This window comes from Thamnophis elegans, chromosome 9 (assembly GCF_009769535.1).
Source record: "Thamnophis elegans isolate rThaEle1 chromosome 9, rThaEle1.pri, whole genome shotgun sequence".
Taxonomy (NCBI): Eukaryota; Metazoa; Chordata; class Lepidosauria; order Squamata; family Colubridae; genus Thamnophis; species Thamnophis elegans.
This window is the reverse complement of record NC_045549.1, coordinates 6801387-6824798: the sequence shown is the minus strand read 5'-3', so window position 1 is coordinate 6824798 and position 23412 is coordinate 6801387. Positions and strand designations below refer to the sequence as shown.

Here is a 23412-nt window from a genome sequence, read left to right as displayed (position 1 = left end):
CCCCCCCCCAATGGTGCAGGAGGCCCACACAGCAACCGGGCAGAGAACCAATTGTTAAATTTTTTGAATCCCACCCCTGGGTATATGGTCTCCTACCTGTTCTGACCCCCCTCGTTCCACACCCAAAGCACACTCCGAGCCAGAGATAAGTTACGGCATTTAATTAACAGACAAACAGGTCCTTGGCAGCAATAAACACAGATAAGACTCGGCAGCAATCCAGCCTGCCAAGCTCACAGTAATGTCCTCCGACATTCAATCCTGCGTTGACTTCTGCAAAGAGGGCCGTGTGCACAAGTAGCTTTTTATAGTCTGGAGAGGAGCCTAATGACCACCAGCTGAGTGCAATTACCTCCTGTAACTGCGCAACTGTTCCTGACGCCTAGTAGCTCTTCAATGGCGTGCATCCAGGAACAACTCACTACTGGTGTCTGGCTCACTCTCCCTTGTCTCCTCCCCCACTGGACCAAGGCTCAGCTGCCTCCTGGTGGCCAACCAGCCTGTCTGCACCCTGCTCGGAGTCGGAATCCTGTCCAGGGTCTTCCACATCCTCCAGAGCTGACTCAGAGGGCCCCTCGCTGTCGGAGTCTGGTGGCAGCTCCAACGGCACCTGCTGGGCCACAACACCTACCTATGCAAAATTTGGATTAGAAGACCCCCCCACCCAAGGTCCCTTTCAATTCTCTTATTCTGTTATTTTGAGGTGGATGAGATAGAAGAGTTGGGAATGATGGAGGAGATGGAGGAAGAGGAGAAGATGGAGGAAGAGGAGGACGAGAAAGAGAGAAAAACACGAACGATGGTGTTTTCAGTGCAGTGCCATGTTGTGTTGAATAGAAATTGAAAGATTCATAGAGAGAAAAAAAATCTATATATGGGGGTCACTAAGAGTTACTTAGTGGCACATAATCAAAATGGAAAGATGCGTATGTAGAGACGGTAACCAGCTGAATCTGTCATGGCTCAGTTGTGAATTTCAACCACTAAAACTTTATCCTTCTGACCTGGCATGGGTGTATGAGACAAAAGGGTTTCCACTCTACCTGACCGTTGTTTTATTTTTCCCAAGCAAGGCATAGAGAGCGCAGGCTTTGTTTGACAGATGGGTAAATGTTTGGATGGGCTTGTGTTGTAACCTCTGCAAAAGAAAAGAAATTGAAAATGGTCAGGCAGAGATCACACAGGTACCGTATTTTTCGGACTATAAGACGCACCGGAGTATAAGGCGCACCATGATTTTGAAGAGGTAAATTTAAAAAAAAAAAAGTTTTTGCACTCTGCAGGCCTCCCGAACCCTCGGCATGCCTTGTTTTTTGCAACAACAAAAAAAAGGGCACGCAGAGGCTTTGGGAGGCTTTTAGACTGCTCCTGGGAGCTGGGGAAGGGGGAGGCAAAACCAGCCTGTTTTTAGCTCTTTTCTGCCCTCCCCAGCCTCCAGGAGCACTTTGCAAGCCTCCCAAACCCTCTGCACGCCCATTTTTGCGAAGTGGGTGTGGTTTCGGTAGAACAAAAGTGCTGTATTCAGTGTATAAGACGCACCCAGATTTTCACCCCCTTTTGAGGGAAAAAGGTGCGTCTTATACTCCGAAAAATACGGTACTTTATATCAGGGGTGAAATGAACCAGCCCGAACTGGTAGTAAAAATGCTACTGGTTCAGGAGAACCGGTAGTTTAAAAATGCTAAAAAAAAGTTTTTAAAAAGTTGGCCACACTCAGCCAGTCACATGACACCCCCCTCCCCCCCACCAAACCATGACCACCAAACCATGACCACAGAACCGATAGGGAGAGATTTTGAACTTCACCACTGCTTTATATGGGCTTCCCTCAAAATCAATAAAGCATCAGCTAATCTTCTAGGCCAACAGGACATTTTGCTCCATTTAACAGACAGGGATTTTGATCTGGGATTCCTGATCGAAGGCACAGAGCTGAGTAACCATTATCAGATCCGGGATACTTTCTTAAAACGCTGTCTAAAGCTGGGAAATAATACATCCATTGGATAGAATTTTTTAAAATCCCTTTTTATGACCCTGTAATTCCTTAATTCAGGATAGAGTTGGGGTTACTGGATGGAGCTGATGCCCTTCCTGATGCCACATGGAGTTTGCAGCAGATATTTTTTCTTTGCACCCAGAGAGAGAAAGATCTGCAGCTACTTAGGATTGAACACTCAACCTCCCAAGTGGGAGGTGAATATGCTGGTGAACCTTATCATCTATGTCTATGTCTATGTCTATGTCTATGTCTATGTCTATGTCTATGTCTATGTCTATGTCTATGTCTATGTCTATGTCCAGGTCCAGGTCCAGGTCCAGGTCCAGGTCCAGGTCCAGGTCCAGGTCCAGGTCCAGGTCCAGGTCCAGGTCCAGGTCCAGGTCCATCTGTCTGTTCGTCCATCCATCCATCCATCCATCCATCCATCCATCCATCCATCCACCCACCCACCCACCCACCCACCCACCACCCAGCAATTATCTAGGTATCTATCTATCTATCTATCTATCTATCTATCTATCTATCTATCTATCTATCTATCTATCTATCTATCTCTACTTACCTACGTATAATCTACCTACCTACCTACCTACCTATACTCAATCTCTCTCTCTCTCTCTCACCCTCCCTCCCCCCTCTCTACTAGATAGGTACCTACCTACCTACCTATAATCTACCTACCTACCTACCTATAATCTACCTACCTACCTACCTACCTACCTACCTACCTACCCACCAATAATCAGTCAGTCTGTCTATCTATATATCTATCTATCTATCGATCTATCTATCTATCAATCATCTATCTATCTATCTATCTATCTATCTATCTATCTATCTATCGTCTATTTATCTATCTCTACTTACCTACGTATAATCTACCTACCTACCTACCTACCTGCCTGCCTACCTACCTACCTACCAATACTCAATCTCTCTCTCTATCTCCCTCCCTCCCCCCTCTCTACTAGGTAGGTACCTACCTACCTACCTATAATCTACCTACCTACCTACCTGCTTACCTACCTACCCACCAATAATCTATCTATCTATCTATCTATCTATCTATCTATCTATCTATCTATCTATCTATCTCTATATACCTAGGTAGGTACCTACCTACCTACCTATAATCTACCTACCTACCTACCTATCTACCTATAATCAATCTATCTATCTATCTATCTATCTATCTATCTATCTATCTATCTATCTATCTCTAATCTATCTATCGGGATAGCTTGACAATTTAAACCTTTGCTTTGCTCTACCTTAAAAATATTCTATTGTTTGGATCAACTTTGATCAGCTCGACACTCTTGGGCGAATGATCACTTGAGCGTACATAGAAAAATCATTTGGAAATCTAGCCATGGGTTTTCTAATGCAGCGGGAGGCTGGAATGGAGGTGAGATGATTACAGTTTATTGGGCAGCTGATAACAAGCAGGGGGAAGAATGCGCTGACCTCTTTCAAGAAGCAGATGTTATTTTGTGTGCTGGCACAGCAGGTTCTGACGGCGGATAAATAATTTCTTGTAGCGTTCAGCAAGATTGGCAGAGGAGCGTAGCTGTAATCACTAGAATACTCGACCAGAAACCTAGAAGACAGACCAGAAGAGAAGAGCATAAAGGCGTAGCATGGAAGACTACTTGAGTAAATACAGGTAGTCCTTGACTTATGACCACAACTGAGCCTAAAATTGCTGTTGTTAAGTGAACTTTGCTCTATTTTACAACCTTTCCTGCCACCATTGTTCAGTGAATTACTGCAGTTGTTAAGTTAGCAACATGCTTCTAAAGTGAATCTGGCTTTCTCATTGCTTGTCTGAAGGTAGCAAAAAGGGATCACCGGACCTCAGGAACATTTCCATTTATAATTTTCATTTCCAGAAGAAATTCCACTGAAACAGTAATGTCAGAAGAATAATTTGGGCGAAATTTTAAGGAAATGCATGTTTAATTTTTACATGTATTAACTGCAGCTAGAATTGTATTTGCACAAAAACTGGAAACGTAATGAGAGTCCTACAGAGGCGAATGTGATTAGGAAAATATTAGAACGTGCAGAAATGAATAGGTTAACGCTTGCTAAAAAAAAGAGAAAGAACAAATGGAATATTATATGACATGGGAGTTATTTTATGGATGGTTGGAGAATAAAAACAGAAGTGAGAAATAAATGGAGACTAGTAAAATAAAGAATATATGTTAAGATAGAGATGTAAACAATATGATGAATATTATATATGATTGTTAAGATCACCATACTCAATATAATATTATGTTTTCATTAGAAGATACGTTAAGAGGGAGAAAGGAATAGTTATAATGCTGATTATTAATATTGTAAGATTAGAGGATTATCATTAATGCAATGAATATTGTAAATCTTTGTAACTGTACAAACACTTGTACCCAATGATACACTGTTCAATGGAAGATGATACGTTCAAGTTAAAAAATATTAATTAAAACAAAAAGAATAATAATTTGGGGATCCAACTCAAGCTGGGATTGCATGAGAATAAATAAAAAATGTGTGAATTAATTAGAGCATCTTTTGGAAACCTGACAGATGCTTTTTTCAAGAGGCAACTGGACTTCCTTTGTTTTTCCTTGAAGACGTCATGGAGGCCACTCGATAAATCTCCAAGTGGCATCCATGACTCTCAAGAAGAGTACTAAGGGCCAGGTAACTGCTATAAATCCTTCCATTCTCTAACATTCAGTCAGAACTGAAGAAGCTTCTAAGATAAGAAGCGAGGTTCCACCACAAAACCGCGGTAGACTAAAGCGCGCTCAACGAAAGCGCGTATGTGATGTCATCACAGCGCGACGAAAACATCGCGCTGTGAGCGGTAAATTTAAAATTAAAGTGAAAACCTTACCCTAACCCCCCCAAACCTAACCCTAAACCTAACTCTAAACCTAACCCTTAACCTAACCTTTAACCTAACGCTAAACCTAACGCTAACCCTTAACCTAACCCTAACCCTAACCCTAACGCTTAACGTAACCCTAAACCTAAACCTAACCCTAACCCTAAACCTAACCCTTACCTTTATGTGAATCGGCTTGCTTTAATTTTATTTTAATTTTATTTTAATTTATTTTTAATTTTTTTTCGTCGCGCTGCTGATGACATCAGGTACGCGCTTTATTCGGGCGCGCTTTAGTGGAGCGCGGTTTTGACGGGTCACGAAGAAGCGAGACGTCGTCAAGAAAGAACAAAGGAAGCCCAGTTCCCTCTTGAAAAAAGCACCTTTGGGACATGTGGAGAAATCCAAAATGAAGACAACGGACGCTTTCTGCACCTCACCTCTCTGCAAATCCCTGAGGGTCCTTCTTGAAGGCCTCACATATTTCCTCGTTGGTGGGCTCCACATAAGTCGGGAAGTCCTTCGGGTGGTGTTTCAAGGCTGCCAGGCAGAGCTTTCGAGCAAGACCTTGTTGGGTGCAACATCCAGCGATCCCGGGGTGTCTTGGGAAAGGAGCATCGGGGTGGCAGGATTTCTCAGAGAAAGCCGTAGACTTTGTTGGAGGGGAGGGCGAGGGTTGGTGGGAAAGGAAGAGATGGAAGGAAGGGGGCAGAGAGAGAAAGCATTGCATATTATTACTCTCATCCAATTTTGAGGCGTCCTTGGTGATCTTTGACCTTGGTTGTTCTCTTGCAGACGTTTCGTGACCCAACTAGGTAACATCATCAGTGCTAGAAGGGAGTGAAGTTTGCATCCATATGAACAGAGGTCAAACCCCACTCTCATCTAAGGTAAAGGTAAAGCTTCCCCTCTCACATATGTGCTAGTTGTTCCCAACTCTAGGGGGCGGTGTTCATCTACCGTTTCAAAGCCGAAGAGCCAGCGCTGTCCGAAGACGTCTCCGTGGTCATGTGGCCGGCATGACTCAACGCCGAAGGCGCATGGAGCGCTGTTCCCTTCCCACCAAAGGTGGTCCCTATTTTTTCTACTTGCATTTTTTTACGTGCTTTCGAACTGCTAGGTTGGCAGAAGCTGGGACAAGACACAAGAGCTGTTATCTGATGCTAGGGATTCGAACCGCCCAATTGCCGACCTTTCTGATCGACAAGCACAGCGTCTTAGCCACTGAGCCACCACGTCCCTTTCCACTCCCATCTAGCATTAATGATATTATCTAATTTGAGTAATGAAAAATTTGCAAGAAAACAACCAAACTCACAGAGCACCAAGGACCTCACAGTCGTTGTCGTCGTCGTCCTCCTCCTCCTCCTCCTCCTCCTTTACCAACCTCATTCCCTTTTATGAAGACATTACCTAGCTCGAGGCATGAAATGTCTGCGAGAAAACCTAACCAAGTTAAGAGAGAACCAAGAACCTCTCGTTTCAACCCCGAGTTACACATTTTCTCCTTTATTCCCCCAAGTTTCCCTGGAGGGGGCAGAAGCGGAGGTCAATTCTACTCTCGATCAGCAAAGTTTCATTTAATTGCCTGTCACATTTTCCACTGAAGCCAGCTATCTATCTCAAGGAGCATCACAGGCTGGCCCGAAGGCAGTATACTTGTCTTCCATGCTAGCTCCGAGCAATTGGTTTAGGTCAGGCACTGTAAGCTGATCAGAGTTGCTTCTTTATTGCTGTCAACCTATTTACGAGAATCTCACCAGACTGACTGCATTCTTTTGGAACCAGCCAGATAAAGGTTTGAGGGATTTTTTTTGGGGGGGGGGGAAGAGAGGAGGGCGGTGTGAGGTCTCATTGCTTCCTGTCCTGCAAGGTTCACCAGTCTCTTTACACACACGTCCCATCTCTAAATAGAGATTCCATCAGTTTTCAACGATAGGTTTCTTTCAAACACGGAGTACATGTAGATAGTCTTTGTAAATAGGCCTAGATAATATTAGGTAAAGGTTCCACTTGCACTTACGTGCTAGTTGTTCCTGACTCTAGGGGGCAGTGCACAACTCTGTTTGAAAGCTGAAGCGTTGTCCGAAGACGTCTATGTGGTCATGTGGCCGGCATGACTCAATGCTGAAGGTGCATGGAACGCTGTTACCTTCCCACCAAAGGTGGTCCCTATTTTTCGACTTGCACTTTTGATGTGCTTTCGAACTGCTAGGTTGGCAGAAGCTGGGACAAGTAACGGGAGCTCACTCTGTTATGCGGCACTAGGGATTTGAACCACCGAACCACCAACCTTTCTGATCGACAAACTCAGGACAAGAAGCAATGGGTGGAAACGAATCAAGGAGAATAATGAGAAATTTCCTGACAGTCAGAACAATTAATCAGTTAAGGTTTCCTGTCTGAGCAGGGGGTTGGACTAGAAGATCTCCAAGCTCCAGAATTTCCAACTTTGGAATTATATTCCTATTCCTATTCCTATTCCTATTCCTATTCCTATTCCTATTCCTATTCCTATTCCTACTTTCTCTTTTCTACTCTACTCTACTCTACTCTACTCTACTCTACTCTACTCTACTCTACTCTACTCTACTCTACTCTCTTCTATTTTATTCTACTCTTTCCTATTCCTATTCCAATTCCAATTCCAATTTTATTGTATTCTATTCTATTCTACTCTACTTTACTCTACTCTAATCCTATTCTATTCTATTCCTATTCCTATTCTATTTTACTCTACTCTTTCCTATTCCCATTCCTATTCCTATTCCTATTCCAATTCCAACTCCAATTCCAATTCTATTCTATTCTACTCCTACTCCTACTCCGACTCCGACTCCTACTCCTAGTCTACTCTATTCCTATTTCTATTCTATTCTATTCTATTCTATTCTATTCTATTCTATTCTATTCCTATTCCTATTCCTATTCCTATTCCTATTCCTATTCCTATTCCTATTCCTATTCCTATTCCTATTCCTATTCCTATTCCTATTCTACTCTACTCTATTCCAGTGGTGGGTTCCTACCAGTTTGGACCGATTTGACCGAACCGATAGCTGTTCGGCGAACTGGGTCACTGGAACCGGCAGCAACCCAGGCCTGCTACACCCCCGAACCAGTTCTCTGGGCGGCTCTGTAGGCGCTACCATCTTGTTTTTTCACTTCTGCGCATGCACAGAACAATTTTTACTGCGCTGTGCATACGAAGTGCACTTGCGCACGCAGCACACCCACGAGCGAACCGGCAGTATTGTCTGCCGGAACACAAACCCCACGCCCCCCTTCATCTATTCTAAATATTTTTTTTTCTATTGGTACCCAATCGTTTCCGGTCTGAGGAAGACTGGATCTGCCTGGATGGATGCAGAACTTTACCTCGTTTTCGTAGCAGTCTGGATCAGCTCCGTCCGCACAACATTTTTTGCCCAAGTCGACCATTTCGTTGACGAGGCTGATGATTTGTTCAAAGGTGGCATTGGAATACTTCCTGCTGTTTATGACGATTGATCTGCAAAAGCCAAGTTGAAAGAAAAGTGAATTGACGCCTGGTTTTAAAGGAGGGAGAGGAGGAGCCAACGTCGCAACGCTACATTGTGCGGCTTCGACTGTCCGAATCTGCCGATGACACTTTTGCCCCTGGACGGTCCGGCAGGACCTAAACCGTCCCGAAGAGACGGTGACTGGGAAGACAAGACCTTGGGAAAAGCCGAATCCGACATTGACACCTGGTTTTAAAGGTCTGCTTGTTGGCGTTGTGGAGCTAAGAGCTCGGCTGCCGTGGAGGGTTTTTCTTCCAGAGCAGATGCATATTAAAAAGGGATAGAGTTTGCCGAAGAAGCCTGGCCCTCTGACAAATCGGCCATCGACAGACACATAGACATTAACCACGTTTACAGACAATGCAAAAGAGGCAATCAACCAACCCAAAAGAGAACAAAAAGATTCCAGCATCTCTCCGCCGGCAACCAGCACTCAGATCAGCATAGATCAACTCCAGGTGCTTATGGAAATTCTCAGCCATCCAGGTCAGGGTTGTCCTAAAGGTGCTTTCTTCCGGAGGCAAGTGGACTTTCTGGTTTTTCTTTGAAGCCGTTTCGCTTCTCATCCAAGAAGCTTCTTCAGCTCTGACTGGATGGTGGGGGATGGAAGGATTGATACTCCTTGCAGACAGCTGGTCCTTTGCATCCTTTTAGAGGGTCCTGGAAGCACTTGGATGTTTATCTCTGTACTCAGGGTCACCTGAGTAGTGCTAAACACCTTGTTTGTTTTGGTAGCCCTCTGCCAGCGAAAACAGGGAGCTTGTGGGGAGCGCACATGTTTTCATTCTCACTGGCAGAAGCACCATGGGCCAGTCATTTGCTGCTTCCAGGCCAGCTCCGCAGGCCAGATCTAAGCACCCTGTGGGCTGAATTCAGCCCATGGGCCTTGAGTTTGACACCCCTGGTCTAGAATGTCGCACATACCATTTGTCCTGTAGCTATGCAGGCAAACCCCCAACTTTATGACTCTAATGGAGCCTGGAATTATGATTGTAAATCGTTGCAGTTGTGAAGTGGGCCGTGTCATGCCTGCAAGCCGTCTTTTCTTTTGGGCTTCAGGCCTGCCACATTTTCTACTATTCATTTTCTATTGTGGGAAAACGGGAGAGGTTGGGTGAAAGGTAGCCATAACAACATTCTTCTTAGAAAGCCAAGGTCATCTTTATCTCTGCACCTGGCCGGATCGGGATGGGAGGAATCGGTCTTTGTGGCAACGGAAGATTGAGCCATGTGATGGACTGGTTATGGGTGTGAGGGCAGGAACTTGACGTTTCAACTGGCTGGGAAAACCTGGAAGTTTTCAGATTCGGGTTTTCCCAGATGTGCCAACACGACACCTCTAATGAAGTGGAACTTTGAGGAAACACAAGCCTTGGAGTTTTATTGAGTTGGGGGTGTTTTTTTGGCACCCTGACTTATGGGACTGGACCCCATTTTACAGCATTTTTTTTGTGGCAATTGTTAAGGGAACGTTGTGAATTTATTTTATGCAATGGGTATTTATTTATTTATTTATTTGCTTGAAATAAGAAGTAAATTTGATAAAACAACCTGATCAAAAATTATGGCCATGTGACTGCAAAATAGCCATTAAGGTGAGTCCGGGTGCCAAGTGCCCCAAATGTGATCATATGACCATGATATGTGTGTGTGTGTGTGTGTGTGTTGTGTGTTTGTGTGTTTGTGTGTTGTAACTTCAAAATCAGGTCATGACTAGCTTTGCGAGAATCTGTTGTAACTTGGAACAGTTGGTAAGTTAGTCGTAAGTCAAGAACTACCTGTATTTCCTATTTCTGGCTGATACAGATAATCCTCGACTTACAACAGTTCATTTAGTGACCATTCGTAGTTACAACGGTGCTGAAAAAAACGTGAACTTATAACCATTTACACACTTACAACCGTTGAATGCCCCTGGTCACAGGATCAAAGTTCAGATGCTTGGCAACTGATTCATATTTACGACAGTGTCCCAGGGTCACATGATCCCCTTTTGCGACCTTCTGTCAAGCAAAGTCAGACCAAGGGGGGGGGAAACTAGATTCACTTAACAACCGTGTTACTCATTTAACAACCACAGTGATTCACTTAACAAGTGTGGCAAGGCAGGTTGTAAAACGGAGCAAAAATCCACTCAACAACTGTCTCGCTTAGCCACGGAAATTTGGGGCTCAATTGTGGCTGTAAGGACTATCTATACTTTGATGCTATCCTTTGGGGCGCTCCTGGTTTCTATGCACAGTAAGTAAAGTACCGTATTTTTCGGCGTATAAGACTCACCTTTTTCCCTCAAAAAAGAGGCTGAAAAACTGAGTGCATCTTATACACTGAATACAGCATTTTGTCTCCCAAAGTCCTTCCCCCTTCATCACAATGGCCGTGCAGAGCCTTTAGGAGGCTTTCAGAGTGCTCCTGGGGGCTGGGGAGGGCAGAAATCAGTGAAAAATGGGCTGTTTTGTGCACAATTTTGCCCTCCCAGCCCCCCGGATTACTCTACCTCCTAAAGGCTATGCATGCCCTTTTTGGGGGGTCAAAAACTGGGCCCATTTTTACAAAAAAACAGGCCGCTTTTTGCTCATCTTTGCCTCCCCCCTCCCCGGAGCAATAGCAATAGCAGTTAGACTTATATACTGCTTCATAGGGCTTTCAGCCCTCTCTAAGCGGTTTACAGAGTCAGCATATCCCCCCCCCCACAATCTGGGTCCTCATTTCACCCACCTCAGAAGGATGGAAGGCTGAGTCAACCCTGAGCCAGTGAGATTAAAACTGCTGAACTGCAGATAACAGTCAGCTAAAGTGGCCTGCAGTACTGCACCCTAACCACTGCGCCACCTCGGCTCTTATAAGCCTTCTAAAGACTATTCATGCCCTTTTTTGGGAAGTCTGCAGAGTGTAAAAACTTTTTTAAAAAAATTGCCTCTTCAAAATCTTGGTGCGTCTTATACTCCGGTGTGTCTTATACTCCGAAAAATATGCTATACGCCGATATTCTGAACTCCAAAAAATAAATGCAGTTTCAAAATACATACATGGAGCGAAAATTCATTTCCCCCAATGCGTTGTATTCATTGCAGACTTTTTCTTTGAAGTAATCCTTGCCTGTCAAAACAAAAGATGAAACTCTGTTAGAAATGTAACCAAAAAGATGCACAGGTGGTTATAAATGATGATAGGGAAACATGTAGATTTTAAATCTCAACTGCGTTTTATATCAGAAAAAATTAGATAAGTATGTATTTAATATTAGATGTAATAGCAGCAAGGATTAGATTCGCACAATGTTGGAAAAATGAAGAAACACTGCGAGATGAAGAGATAATTAAGAAGATGGTAGATTGTGCAGAAATGGATAGATTGGCATTGAAAATCAAACAGAAAGAAGATACAGAATACTATCAAACATGGAATCGATTTTATCAGTGGTTGGAAGAAAGAAGTGGAGATTAAGGAGGAGGAGGAGGAGGAGGAGAAGGAGAAGGAGGAAAAGAAGAAGAAGACAAAGAAGATGAAGATGAAGAAGAAGAAGAAGAAAGAAGGAGGAAGAGGAGGAGCAGGAGAAGGAAAACTTGCTTCTTGCACTCAGCAAGGATGTAAGGAATAGCCACTTTTTGCCATAACAAATTATATTATCACTTTCAGTGGTGCAATTCAGCTGGTGAACCGGTTGTGGTGGCGGTGGGGGGCTCCACCCACCCGCCCGGACGTCATCACATCCCGTTTTTGACTCCCTGCGCATGCACAGAAGGTCCTGCGCATACACAGAGGTGGCACGTGCGGCTCACATTTACGAACAGGTAGCGAAGGTAAGTTGATTTCACTCCTGATCACTTTGATCACAAGTAGAAAAGCACAGGCTTCAGTTATGAAACCCGGCCTTTTTGAACATTCATCCTGTTTGTAATAAATCAAGCGCACCAAAACAAAATATATATATATCCATTTTTAAACCTATAAAAACTACGTTGATTGTTCCTCTTCCGACAGCTTAGTTGATAGAAACCGAGTTGAAAAACCTTCCCCAATCGCCCAGCCGATCTCTCAAAGCTTCATTTATATCCGTTTAGCTCCGACTCGAGATAGTTCCTCCTTTAGAGGCCATAAATCTTGGCTTAAATGGAGAACATCCATTTAAAACGATGACTTCTGTGTACTTAAAGGCCCTTCAATGCGGTTTGATAATCGCCGATTAAAAGAGCATTTTGAATAAAAAGCCTCCTTCTCTCTTCTCTCCAGCTACTTAGGACATATTGGTCCTAAGGTGGCGCAGTGGCGCAGTGGTTAAATGCAGCACTGCAGGCTACTGCTAGATCAGCAGTTCAGCGGTTCAAATCTCACCGGCTCAGGGTTGACTCAGCCTTCCATCCTTCCGAGGTGGGTAAAATGAGGACCCAGATTGTTGGGGGCAATATGCTGACTCTCTGTAAACCGCTTAGAGAGGGCTGAAAGCCCTATGAAGCGGTATATAAGTCTACTGCTAAGTCTACTGCTATTGCTATTCCTTAAGACTGTTTGCTAGATGCTGGGCTGATTTGGAAGTGCCGTGAGCTATTGTAAATTTTTGCAACTGTTAGCAAACTTAGTATACCGGACTGATGATATGATTACTGGACTATGTTGTTAGGATTATCCCTTAACTGAAAGACGTTGATGACTGACTGTCTTATCCGTGTATGACTTGGACTGTTTTGATGGACTCTGATACCTCTATTTCCACGAAAGTAAAAGCCTATTTAAACTGCAGTGTCTCTGTATGCTGGTTTGTGTGTTCTCCAACACAACTCTCACAACGCTTCGCTGAACGTACTCGCTCTCCCAACGTGGAGCTTATCTAACACTCCCCATTAGCTTTTTGATGTCTTCCCTGATTTATTAAAAAAAATAAAAAATATGGAGAAAGCCTGAAATTCTAAACATCCCCTCAAAGCAGTGATGGTCATCGCATGCGCGCATGTGTGCAGACGCTCGTCGGGGCCGCGCCCCAGAAAAGCCGAACTTTCCCATTCTAGAGCACATGCGTGTTTGATGATTAGCTGGCCGGTACGCGGTTTACAGCACTGCTGCGCGTGCAAAGGGATTGCACTCCGGGAAAGCCAAATTTCTGGGTTTTAGTGTGCATGACTGCTCCAACGATCAGCTGATCAGCGCGCATGTGCAGGCGCCCTACTACGCGCTCGAAGGACAGCTGATCATCGCACGCGCATGCATGCGTGCTCTACATGGGCTGCCCTTGAAGAGCATCCGGCGACTTCAGCTAGTCCAGAATGCGGCCGCGCGAGTGATCGTGGGTGCACCTCGGTTCACCCACATAACACCTATCCTCCGCGAGCTGCACTGGCTACCTGTTGATCTCCGTGTGCGCTTCAAGGTGCTTCTTACCACCTATAAAGCCCTCCATGGTAGTGGATCTGCGTACTTGGGAGACCGCCTCCTGCCGATTACCTCTTCGAGACCGATTAGATCTCATAGATTAGGCCTCCTCCGAGTGCCATCTGCCAGCCAGTGCCGGCTGGCCACTACGCGGAGGAGAGCCTTTTCAATGGTAGCTCCGACCCTCTGGAACGAGCTCCCCGTGGGGATCCGTACCCTCACCACCCTTCAGACCTTCCGCGCAGCCCTCAAGAACTGGCTATCCTGCCAGGCCTGGGGGTAGAGATTGATCTGCCCCCTCCCGAATGTTGGATGAATGTTGTTTACTTTTTAATTATATGTAATGTTATATGTTATTGTCTGTATCCCCCTTCCTATGAGTTGTTAGCCGCCCTGAGTCCCCTCAGGGAAAAGGGCGGCCTATAAATAAACCCATTCATGCCAGAAACCCAGAAGACAAACAGGCAAGGGCACATGTGCTTGGTGACATGGCTTCTTCGTGTGCAAATTTGGGCATGCGTGCCATAGGTTCGCCATCACGGTGACTCATTTTTTTTTTCATTTTCAAGATCCACCTGGGGAATCAGAACAATGCCAGATGAAACAAAGACTACGGCTATTTCTCCTGCATGGACCTGACGCGACACAAAGTCGGTAACTATGAAAAAAAGGAAAATTTGAAAGAAAAAAGATCCCTCTTCTGCCAAACGGCAGAGCAACACACAGAGGCACAGTGGCTGGGGTAGACAACTGAATGGACCATTGGGGATCCCTAGGAATTATGCTGATGAAACATGTTCACAAGCTGGCCAGTTCTGGTGGACTCAATGACTTAAGTGAGTTTTGCACTCTTTTACAATCTTTCTTGCCACAGTTGTTAAGTGAATCACTGCAGTGATTAGAAGCAAGTTTTCCACCTCTTCCTTCCCGCAAATCCTTCTCCCTTCTATGACGTTACCTAGTTTGGGAAATGAAACATCTGCAAGAAAATAACCAAGCTCAGAGAGCACCAAAGACCCCAAAGTCCTAGTTGTCATTGTCGTCATTCTCCTCCTCCTCCTCCTCCTCCTCCTCCTCCTCCTCCTCCTCCTCCTCCTCCTGCAAATCTCTCTCCCTTCTATAACTGATGATACTTAGTTTGGGTAATAAAACATCTGCATGAAAACAACCAAGCTCAGAGAACACCAAGGAGCCCAGAGTCCTAGTCGTCCTCCTCCTCCTCCTCCTCCTCCTCCTCCTCCTCCTCCTCCTCCTCCTCCTCCTCCTCCTCTCCTCCTCCTCCTAACAAAGATAGCGTTAGCCACAACAGGAATTGCCCAACAAGCCCCTTCATTGCATCAGCCTAAACTTGAACCAAACCTAGCTCAGACAAACTCTTAGGATTTGTACATGGCACCGGGGGGGTGTGTGTGTCCTGACAACAGCCAATAGAATACATGTTCTTGCACAGGAACAGGAAGCTCAAGTTCAAAGCCCAAGAAAAGGTAGAAACCCCCCTCATTCTCAACTCCATTTGGTCAGCTGCCCAGAATCACGCCTGCTTGGTGGTTCTGCTTCATCAATAAATTCACCCTCTTGCCCATCAGCCTCCATTTCGCCTCCGGTGCCTTTCTCCCGGCTTGGACCTTGGACCTAGATATGTCTTCCAAAGGTTTGGTGGCACAAACGCCTACCTGGTTCTCTCTTTTTTCGCTCTGTTCTAAGTTTGCTTCTGCGTTTTGAAAAACGGAAAGAATACACCAACGTTGACTCACTCCGAGACAGAGTGAGCTTCAAATGGATTCAGCCGGTTCAGACTGGTTCGCCTGAACGGGTAGCGGAAATCGACGGTGGCCCTGCCCATCCACCCCGGCTCTACGGCATCCCATTTAGGCCCTTTTTTCGCCAGAAGCACATGCACGGAAGGCTGAGCCCGCGCGCACATTTCCAAAGTGGTAGGGAAGGGAAGTAAATATACCAGAATGTCTTGAGGAAAATAAGATTCTTTCAGTTATTTTTGTTAGGTATAATTACTGATTGTACAGTTGTAGAGATTAACTTGATCTTGCATTTAATAACGGCAGCTAGTTGGTGGCGCAATACTGGAAGAAGGAAGATTTGCCTACTATTCAAGAATGGACATTGAAAGTAACAAACTTAGCAGAGATGGCTAAAATATCGGCATATCTCAAGGATCACTCAGATGAGAGATATAAACTGGAGTGGAAAAGATGGATTGATTATACTCAAAATAAATACGGGACTAAGATATTTCAGATAGCTTATGACTAAAGAAACCAGGAATGATATAAATTGTTTAGAGCAGTGTTTCTCAACCTTGGCGACTTTAAGTCCTGTGGACTTCAACTCCCAGAATTCCCCAGCCAGCTTTAAGTCCACAGGACTTAAAGTCGCCAAGGTTGAGAAACACTGGTTTAGAGTTAGCCTAGCAAGGAGGAGCTAAAGCTCAAGTGAAAGATGTTATTAACTTTTTTTCTTTTTAAGCTTATTTTAGAATGTTTTTGTTAAAGAATTATACCTTGTATTAGGTCTGGGAAGTCTGGGGGGGGGTTGGGGGGAGCGTGGGGGGGGAGGGAAGTAAATATTTGTAAAAGTTTGTTTTTTAAAAATTTTCATTAAAAAAAACAGCAGGAAAAAAAAAGAAAATAAGATTCTTTCAATAGAACTGTGTTTCCAAGTAAGGGTTTTATAAGGTTTCAGCTTTGAAGTAAATAAAAAAAAAACCACCCTGAGTTTTATTTATGTATTTACTGAAAAAAAAAGCCAAAGCTCTCTGGGCATTTTACAATAACAAGTTAGTGACAACATACCTGAAGGTAGAACAAAGCTGAAAAATAAAGAACAGGAAAAGGCAACCTAGAGAGGATGGAAACTGTTCAACTGTCACAAATGATTAAATGCCAGCTCAATTCAGGTGCTGACACTCTTTTCGGAAATTGAAAATAAAATGGCTAAGAAGGAAGCTTTGCTCCTTGAGGGAATAGAGCAACAAAGAGAAGGCTCGTTAAACACAGCAAAAACAAAAATTCAAAGAACCAGGAGGCATTAAAGGATACAGTGGCCACCGTAACTCATCTGAAAGTGCACTGCTTGTGTTTGCAAACAGAGAGGCAGAGCAAATCACAAACTGAGAAAAAAAAAAGAATAGAAAGCCAGCTGGATCCTTTTCAGGAAGGAAGGAATAAACTTAAAAGTATTTTGATAGTTGCAAGAACAAAACAAGGTCTATGTTATTATTATTATTGTACAATTGTATCACAGCGGCCAGTTGTTTCGCCGGATTTGGCATTGGTTACTAGTCGGGCCCCACCCAGGGGCCTAGGACGTCGTAACATATTTTCGTAATATGCGTGGAGATCCAAGCAGTGCGGCTTTTTGCATTTGACTGATGGTGATTTTGTCAATTTTTAACTGTTTTAAATGTAATTCCAGTGCTTTTGGAATAGCACCCAGTGTGCCAATTACCACTGGAATTACCACTGCTGGTTTGTGCCATAGTCGTTGAATTTCGATAGTCCTGGTATCTTGCGATTTTTTCATGTTCCTTCTCGGCGACCCTGCTATCACCTGGTATTGCGATGTCTATGATTGTGACCTTATTTTTCTCAACCAGTGTGATGTCTGGTGTATTATGCGCCAGTATTTTGTCGGTTTGTATACGGAAATCCCACAAGATCTTGACCATCTGATTTTCTGTGATTTTCTGTGACTTTTTCAGGCAAATTATTATTATTATTATTATTATTATTATTATTATTATTATTATTATTATTGTAAAGGCATTGTTCATAATGGATCTAATTTATAGTATTATCTAAGTAGACAAGAACATGTAAAATGGTTTGCAAATTCAATTAGTAGCCAGTCTCTCACTAAAAGCCACAGAGCAGTGTTGGTTCCCTTCACACATCTGTGCTAGTCGTTCCTGACTCTAGAGGGCGATGCTCAGTGGTGGGTTTTTTAAAAAAAAATTAGAACCTCTTCTGTAGGTGCGGCCTGCTTTGTGGGGGTGGCTTGCCGGTCATGTGACCGGGTGGGGGTGGCTTGCTGGCCATGTGACCGAGTGGGAGTGGCTTGGCAGCCATGTGACTGGGTGGGCGTGGCCAACTTGTAAAATGTGGTGAAACTCACTTAACAACGCTCTTGATTAGCAACCAAAATGTTGGCTCAGGAACTCTGGGATTGAAGTGCGCAAGTCTTAAAGCTGTCAAGTTACAAGACCTTCGCACCCCTAACCCTTTAGGAAAAAACCCCAGGGGTGTTCAAACTTGACAGCTTTAAGACTTGTGGACTTCAACTCCCAGAATTCCTCCTCTCGCTCTTCATCTTGATGAAAAATTGTTCCACTGATTAATTGTTCTCCCTGTCAGGAAATTTCACCTTAGTTCTAAGTTGCTTCTCTCCTTGATTAGTTTCCACCCATTGCTTCTTGTCCTGCCCTCAGGTGCTTTGGAGATTAGCTTGACTACCTCTTCTTTGTGGCGGCCCCCGAGATATTGGAAGACTGCTATCATGTCTTCCCTAGTCCTTCTTTTCATTAAACTAGCCATGTCCAGTTCCTGCAACCGTTCCTCATATGTTTTAGCCTCCAGTCCCCTAATCATCTTTGTTGCTCTTCTCTGCACACCAGAAGTATTGGTGTAATTTATAGAAAACCATCTACTCACACCGCACAGCAATTTTCCTTTTGTGGAACACACAACATCAGATGGTTGGCAAGCGAACATTGATATTTACAGGAGATGTCAAACGTCCAGAATAATTCTCTGTTTTAGCAACTTATTCCTTGACCGACCTGAATGCATTTATATGGAGATTCCTATCCACAAGCTGGACATTGGATAACCTTGTATTGAGCAAAAAATGGAAGGGAAAGTGTGTTATTCTTGCAACACCCTGAAGGGGGCAGACTTGTGTTGATCATTGTCATTTGATTTTTTTTAAGCTTTTCACTTCTAGATTGAATTATGCGAAAGAAATCCCGCTCAATTAATAAAGCTCCAGAGAAAATGTTGTGATGCATGTTTCTGCAGTGTGTGTTAAAAAGACTTGTTAATGAATGGCTAATTCAACAAATTGGGGTCAATTAAGTTGGACAGCAAGTTGGCTGAGCTAAATCATCATCACCAATTAGAAATTAGCACAGAAAACCTAGCCGTGATCTTTATATTGACTGCCATAGGACATAATTTTGGGGGAAACAGTGTTTCAACCGGAGGTGGGATTCAGCCAGTTATGACAGAACGATAGCGGGAATTTTGAGTAGTTCGGAGAACCGGCAAATAGGCTGGCCACGCCCCTGCTGCCTCCCTGCTGATCTTTTTTTGTTGCCCTGAACAGGAGAACGGAGCTGGAAAGCAGGTTAGCGGGATGGGGAGGGAATGGGGATTTTGCAGTATCCTTCCCCTGCCACGCCCACCAAGCCACGCCCACCAAGCCCCAAAAATGATCCAAAAAAACCCGGCCTGGAAACAGCCTGAAAAACGGCCTGAAAATGGCGGAAAAACGGTGTGTTTTTTGCCCGTTTTTGCCCATTTTCATGCTGTTTTTCCGGCACCCGTGAAGACCTCTGGAACAGCGTAGGAAAATCAGTTTCCAAAGCAGCTGGGCCTGCTTACACAAGCAGTTTTCTAGCTTCCTAAACCTCTTTTTCAAAACCAGAACTTATTGCTAGCTTCGGCTGCTTGCTTAACCTCTGCTGAATGAGCAAATGAAAATACCTGACTTCAATATCTCGCTCAACCAGGCCAAACAAACCCTCCTATCCCATAACGGAATGTGGGAATTCAGTCTCAAAGTTGCCGATGTTTACACAGAAATCCCCCCCTCTTTGATTTCCAAATAAGTCGGGACAGAACGAAGTCTAAACCAGTTAAAAAAATGTATTACATTTGTACTTCCAAGTCTCACACAGACTTATATATTCATACGTAAAATACATAAAATTCATACATCAACTTACGGCAGTTTGTTTAGTGACGATTCAAAGTTACAACATCACTGAAAAAAGTGGCTTATGTCCGTTTCCCCACACTTAAGACCGCTGCATGTGATCGAAATTCGGGCATTTGGCAACTGGCTCGTATTTCTGACGGTTGCAGTGTCCCCTTTTGCGACCTTCTGATGAGCAAAATCAATGGGGAAGCCAGGTCCACTTAATGACCGTGTTACTAACTTAACAACTGCAGTGATTCACTTAACAAATATGGCAAATAAGGTTGTAAAATGGGGCAAAACTCACTTAACAAATGTCTCACTTAGCAACAGAAATGTTGGGCTCAATTATGGTTGTAAGTCGAGGACTATCTGTACACAACCTCACAGTGAATATCCATAGGCTGTTTCAAATGAGTGAAGCTTTGTTCCAGAGATTTGATTTAGTAGCGCTCCGATTGGATCTCGGAACTGAGACAAATGTTCGTACAGGTAAATCCTCAATTTATGGCCAAAATTGAGATCAGAATTTCCATTGCTAAACAAGAGGGTCGTTAAGTGAGTCACGTCCAAATGTATGACTATTTTTTATTAAGCCATTAAGCAGTTATTAAGCAAATCATTGCGCTCCTGGAGTGGTCGTAAATCACTTCTTTAGTGCCGTTACAATTTCAAACGGTTGCTAAATGAATGGTTGTATGTTGAGGACTTCCAGTAATTGTAGCGATGATTCAGATCATCATCAGAGTTGGAGGGGGCCTTGGAGGTCTTCTAGTCAAACCTCCTGCTCAAGCAGGAGTCCCTATACCATTTTAAATAAATGGATGTTCCAGTATCTTCTTAAAAGCCTCTTAAAAGTGATGAAACATCCGCAATTTCTGGTGGCAAGCTGTTCCACCGGTTAATTGTCCTCACTGTTAGGAAGTTTCTCCTCAATTCCAGGTTGCTTCTCTCCTTGATTAGTTTCCATCCATTGCTTCTGGTCTTGCCTTCAGGTGCTTTGGAGAATAGCTTGACTCCCTCTTCTTTGGGCCAGCCCCTCAGATATCGGAAGACGGCTATCTGTTGTGGCCCAGCAGGAGCCATTGGAGCTGCCGATGGACTCCGATAGCGAGGGGCCCTATGAGTCGGCTCTGGAAGGTGTGGAGGACCCTGGGCAGGGTTCAGACTCCAAGCAGGGACCAGAAAGGCTGGTTGGCCACCAGGAGGCGCCTGAGGCATGGAGCAGTGGTGAAGATCAAAGGGAGTTTGTCCCTGACGTCAGGCACTGGAGCAGTGGTGAAGATCAAAGGGAGTTTGTCCCTGACGTCAGGCACTGGAGCAGTGGTGAAGATCAAAGGGAGTTTGTCCCTGACACCAGGCAGAGAAGGGCAGAGAAACAGAGGCAGCAGTTACAGAGACAGACACATACAAGATAATCAAGCCCAGGTGGTTGTGGCTTGGCTCCTCCCAAGAGAGTATATAAGAAGAGACTTTGGGAGGAGACCTTTTGCAGGACACAACCGTTCAAACAAGCTGGAGAAGCTCTTGTTTGTTTTGTATCTCTTGCCTGTGGGAGTCTGGGTTGCTGCCAATGTTTTGCCTGTGAGTAATTGCTGTGAATAAAGCGTGGCTATCAGTAAGCCTGTGTCGGTGTTAATTACCGGACGGAGGGGGGGTCAGAACAGCTATCATATCTCCCCTAGTCCTTTTTTTCACTCGACCAGCCAAACCCAATTCCTGCAACCGTTCTTCATACATTTTAACCTCCAGTCTCCTACGTCCGGCCTGCAGTCATATTCCTTTTAGGATCTTTGGCCTGCTACACACACTCTCTCTTTCTTTACTATGCTGTTTCATTAGTGGGGAATTGGGAGGGGGAATAGTAAGGAGCAGAATGTGTTGTTGCCAAAATAAAAAACATTCCTTTCTAGAAGCCCAAGGTCATCTTTTGTCTCCACACCTCTGCACCTGACCAGAACTAGATGGGTGGAAATGCCAGCGTGGCAGAGGAAGATTGGACCCTGTGATGGACTTGTGGGTGTGAGGGCAAGGTTTTGAACTTTCAGCTGGGTGGAAAACCCAGGAAGCTTTCAGATTCGGGTTTTCCACAGATGTGCCAACATGTCTCTCTTATTAAATTGGAACTTTGATGAAAGCTATGCCTTGAATTCTGGGTGATATTTGGAATGCTGACATCCTAGCTGTCTTTGTTTCTTTCCCTTTAATTCTTTCCAGAGTCTCAACATCTGATCAAATAGAAACCAAGTGTTTTGAAATCAGGACTCGGTCTTGTAGAAAGGCTGACTTTGGGACCAATCTACACAACCTTTTCACATATGGCACCCGCAATTCTTCTGCTTTCAGGGACCAGGCTGTACAATAGATGGGACATTTCTTGGTAGAACAATAGAGAAGGAAAATGGAAGTAGAAAATTTAGCTACCTGTGTTTTCCCGAAAATAAGACCCAATTGGAAAATAAATCCTAGCATGATTTTTCAGGATGCTTGTAATATAAGCCCTACCCCCCAAAATAAACCCCAGTTAAGATCGTCAGCTAGACATTTAGAGGAGACATTTAGTACTGTATTTCCCTGAAAATAAGACCTACCGTATTTTTCAGAATATAAGACGCACCGGAGCATAAGACGCACCAAGATTTTGAAGAGGTAAATAAAAAAAAAGTTTTTGCATTCTGCAGGACCTCCAAATCCTCTACACAACTCATTTTTGTGAAAAAACAGGGCATCAGAGAATTTGAGAGGCCTGAAAAGTGCTCCTGCGGGCTGGGGGGGGGGAACGAGCAAAAAAACAGCCCTTTTGTTGCTTGTTTTTGCCCTCCCCAGCCCCCAGGAGCACTTTGCAAGCCTCCCAAACCTTCTGCACATCTATTTTTGCAAAGGCGGCGGGTTTCAGGAGGCCAAAAATGCTGTATTCGGTGTATAAGATGCACCCAGATTTTCACCCTCTTTTTTGGGGGGTGGGTGGGAAAGGTGCGTCTTATACTCCGAAAAAATATGGTAATTGGAAAATAAGACCTAATGTGTCTTTTGGAGCAAAGATTAATCTAAGATCTGGTCTTATTTTCGGGGAAACGTGGGTATTACAGTGTCTCTAATCTTGGACCTCAAAGACTAGCAAATAGACAATTGGCTTCATGGCTAGGAAGGAACACATGATATATAAATAAACAAAACGAAGCAAATAGCAGGAAAACACATGGGAAAGGATGCATAGTTCAATGCCTTATCTCTTCCCGTAAGCTGAGGCATTTTGTGGCTGCAAGTGCATGTAAACAATTGCTAAACCTTGTCGGTAAATTTCCACTTGATGGATTGATGGATTCCCACCTTGACCCAGTACTGCATTTCTGGAGCTACAACTTCCATCCACCCAACCTACTTAGCTCCTGGTCAGGGATGATGGGTCTAAGAGTTCGGCCTCCCAGGTGCTCGTGCGGGGAGCTCTCGTGCTACAGATTCATAGGGATGGAGGGCTGTCAGGGAATTGCTCGGCCGGTATCCAAATGGAGCCGAGAGGTATGGACACACGGACTTGTACAGGTAGTCCTCAAAGAACGACCACAATTGAGCCCAAAACTTACGTAGTTAGTAAGTGAGAAATTTGTTAACTTTTGCCCCATTTTGTGACTTTTCTTGTCACATTGGTTAACTAAATCAGTTAAATTAGTCACACAGTTGTTAAG

The 23412-nt window shown here is 44.2% G+C and overlaps 1 protein-coding gene across 3 annotated transcripts in view; it reads right to left on the bottom strand.

The window, feature by feature from the left end:
* GC (GC vitamin D binding protein) overlaps positions 1 to 23412 on the bottom strand; it is a 50489-nt gene that overhangs the window by 14718 nt on the left and 12359 nt on the right. For all 3 annotated transcript variants that reach the window (XM_032223709.1, XM_032223708.1, XM_032223710.1), the window contains exons 2-6: positions 11455 to 11524; positions 8262 to 8394; positions 5324 to 5535; positions 3470 to 3602; positions 1044 to 1138 (exon numbers count right to left, since the gene is read on the bottom strand). In XM_032223709.1, coding sequence (XP_032079600.1) covers positions 1044 to 1138; positions 3470 to 3602; positions 5324 to 5535; positions 8262 to 8394; positions 11455 to 11524 — 643 coding nt within the window. The remainder of the gene's footprint in view (positions 1 to 1043; positions 1139 to 3469; positions 3603 to 5323; positions 5536 to 8261; positions 8395 to 11454; positions 11525 to 23412) is intronic.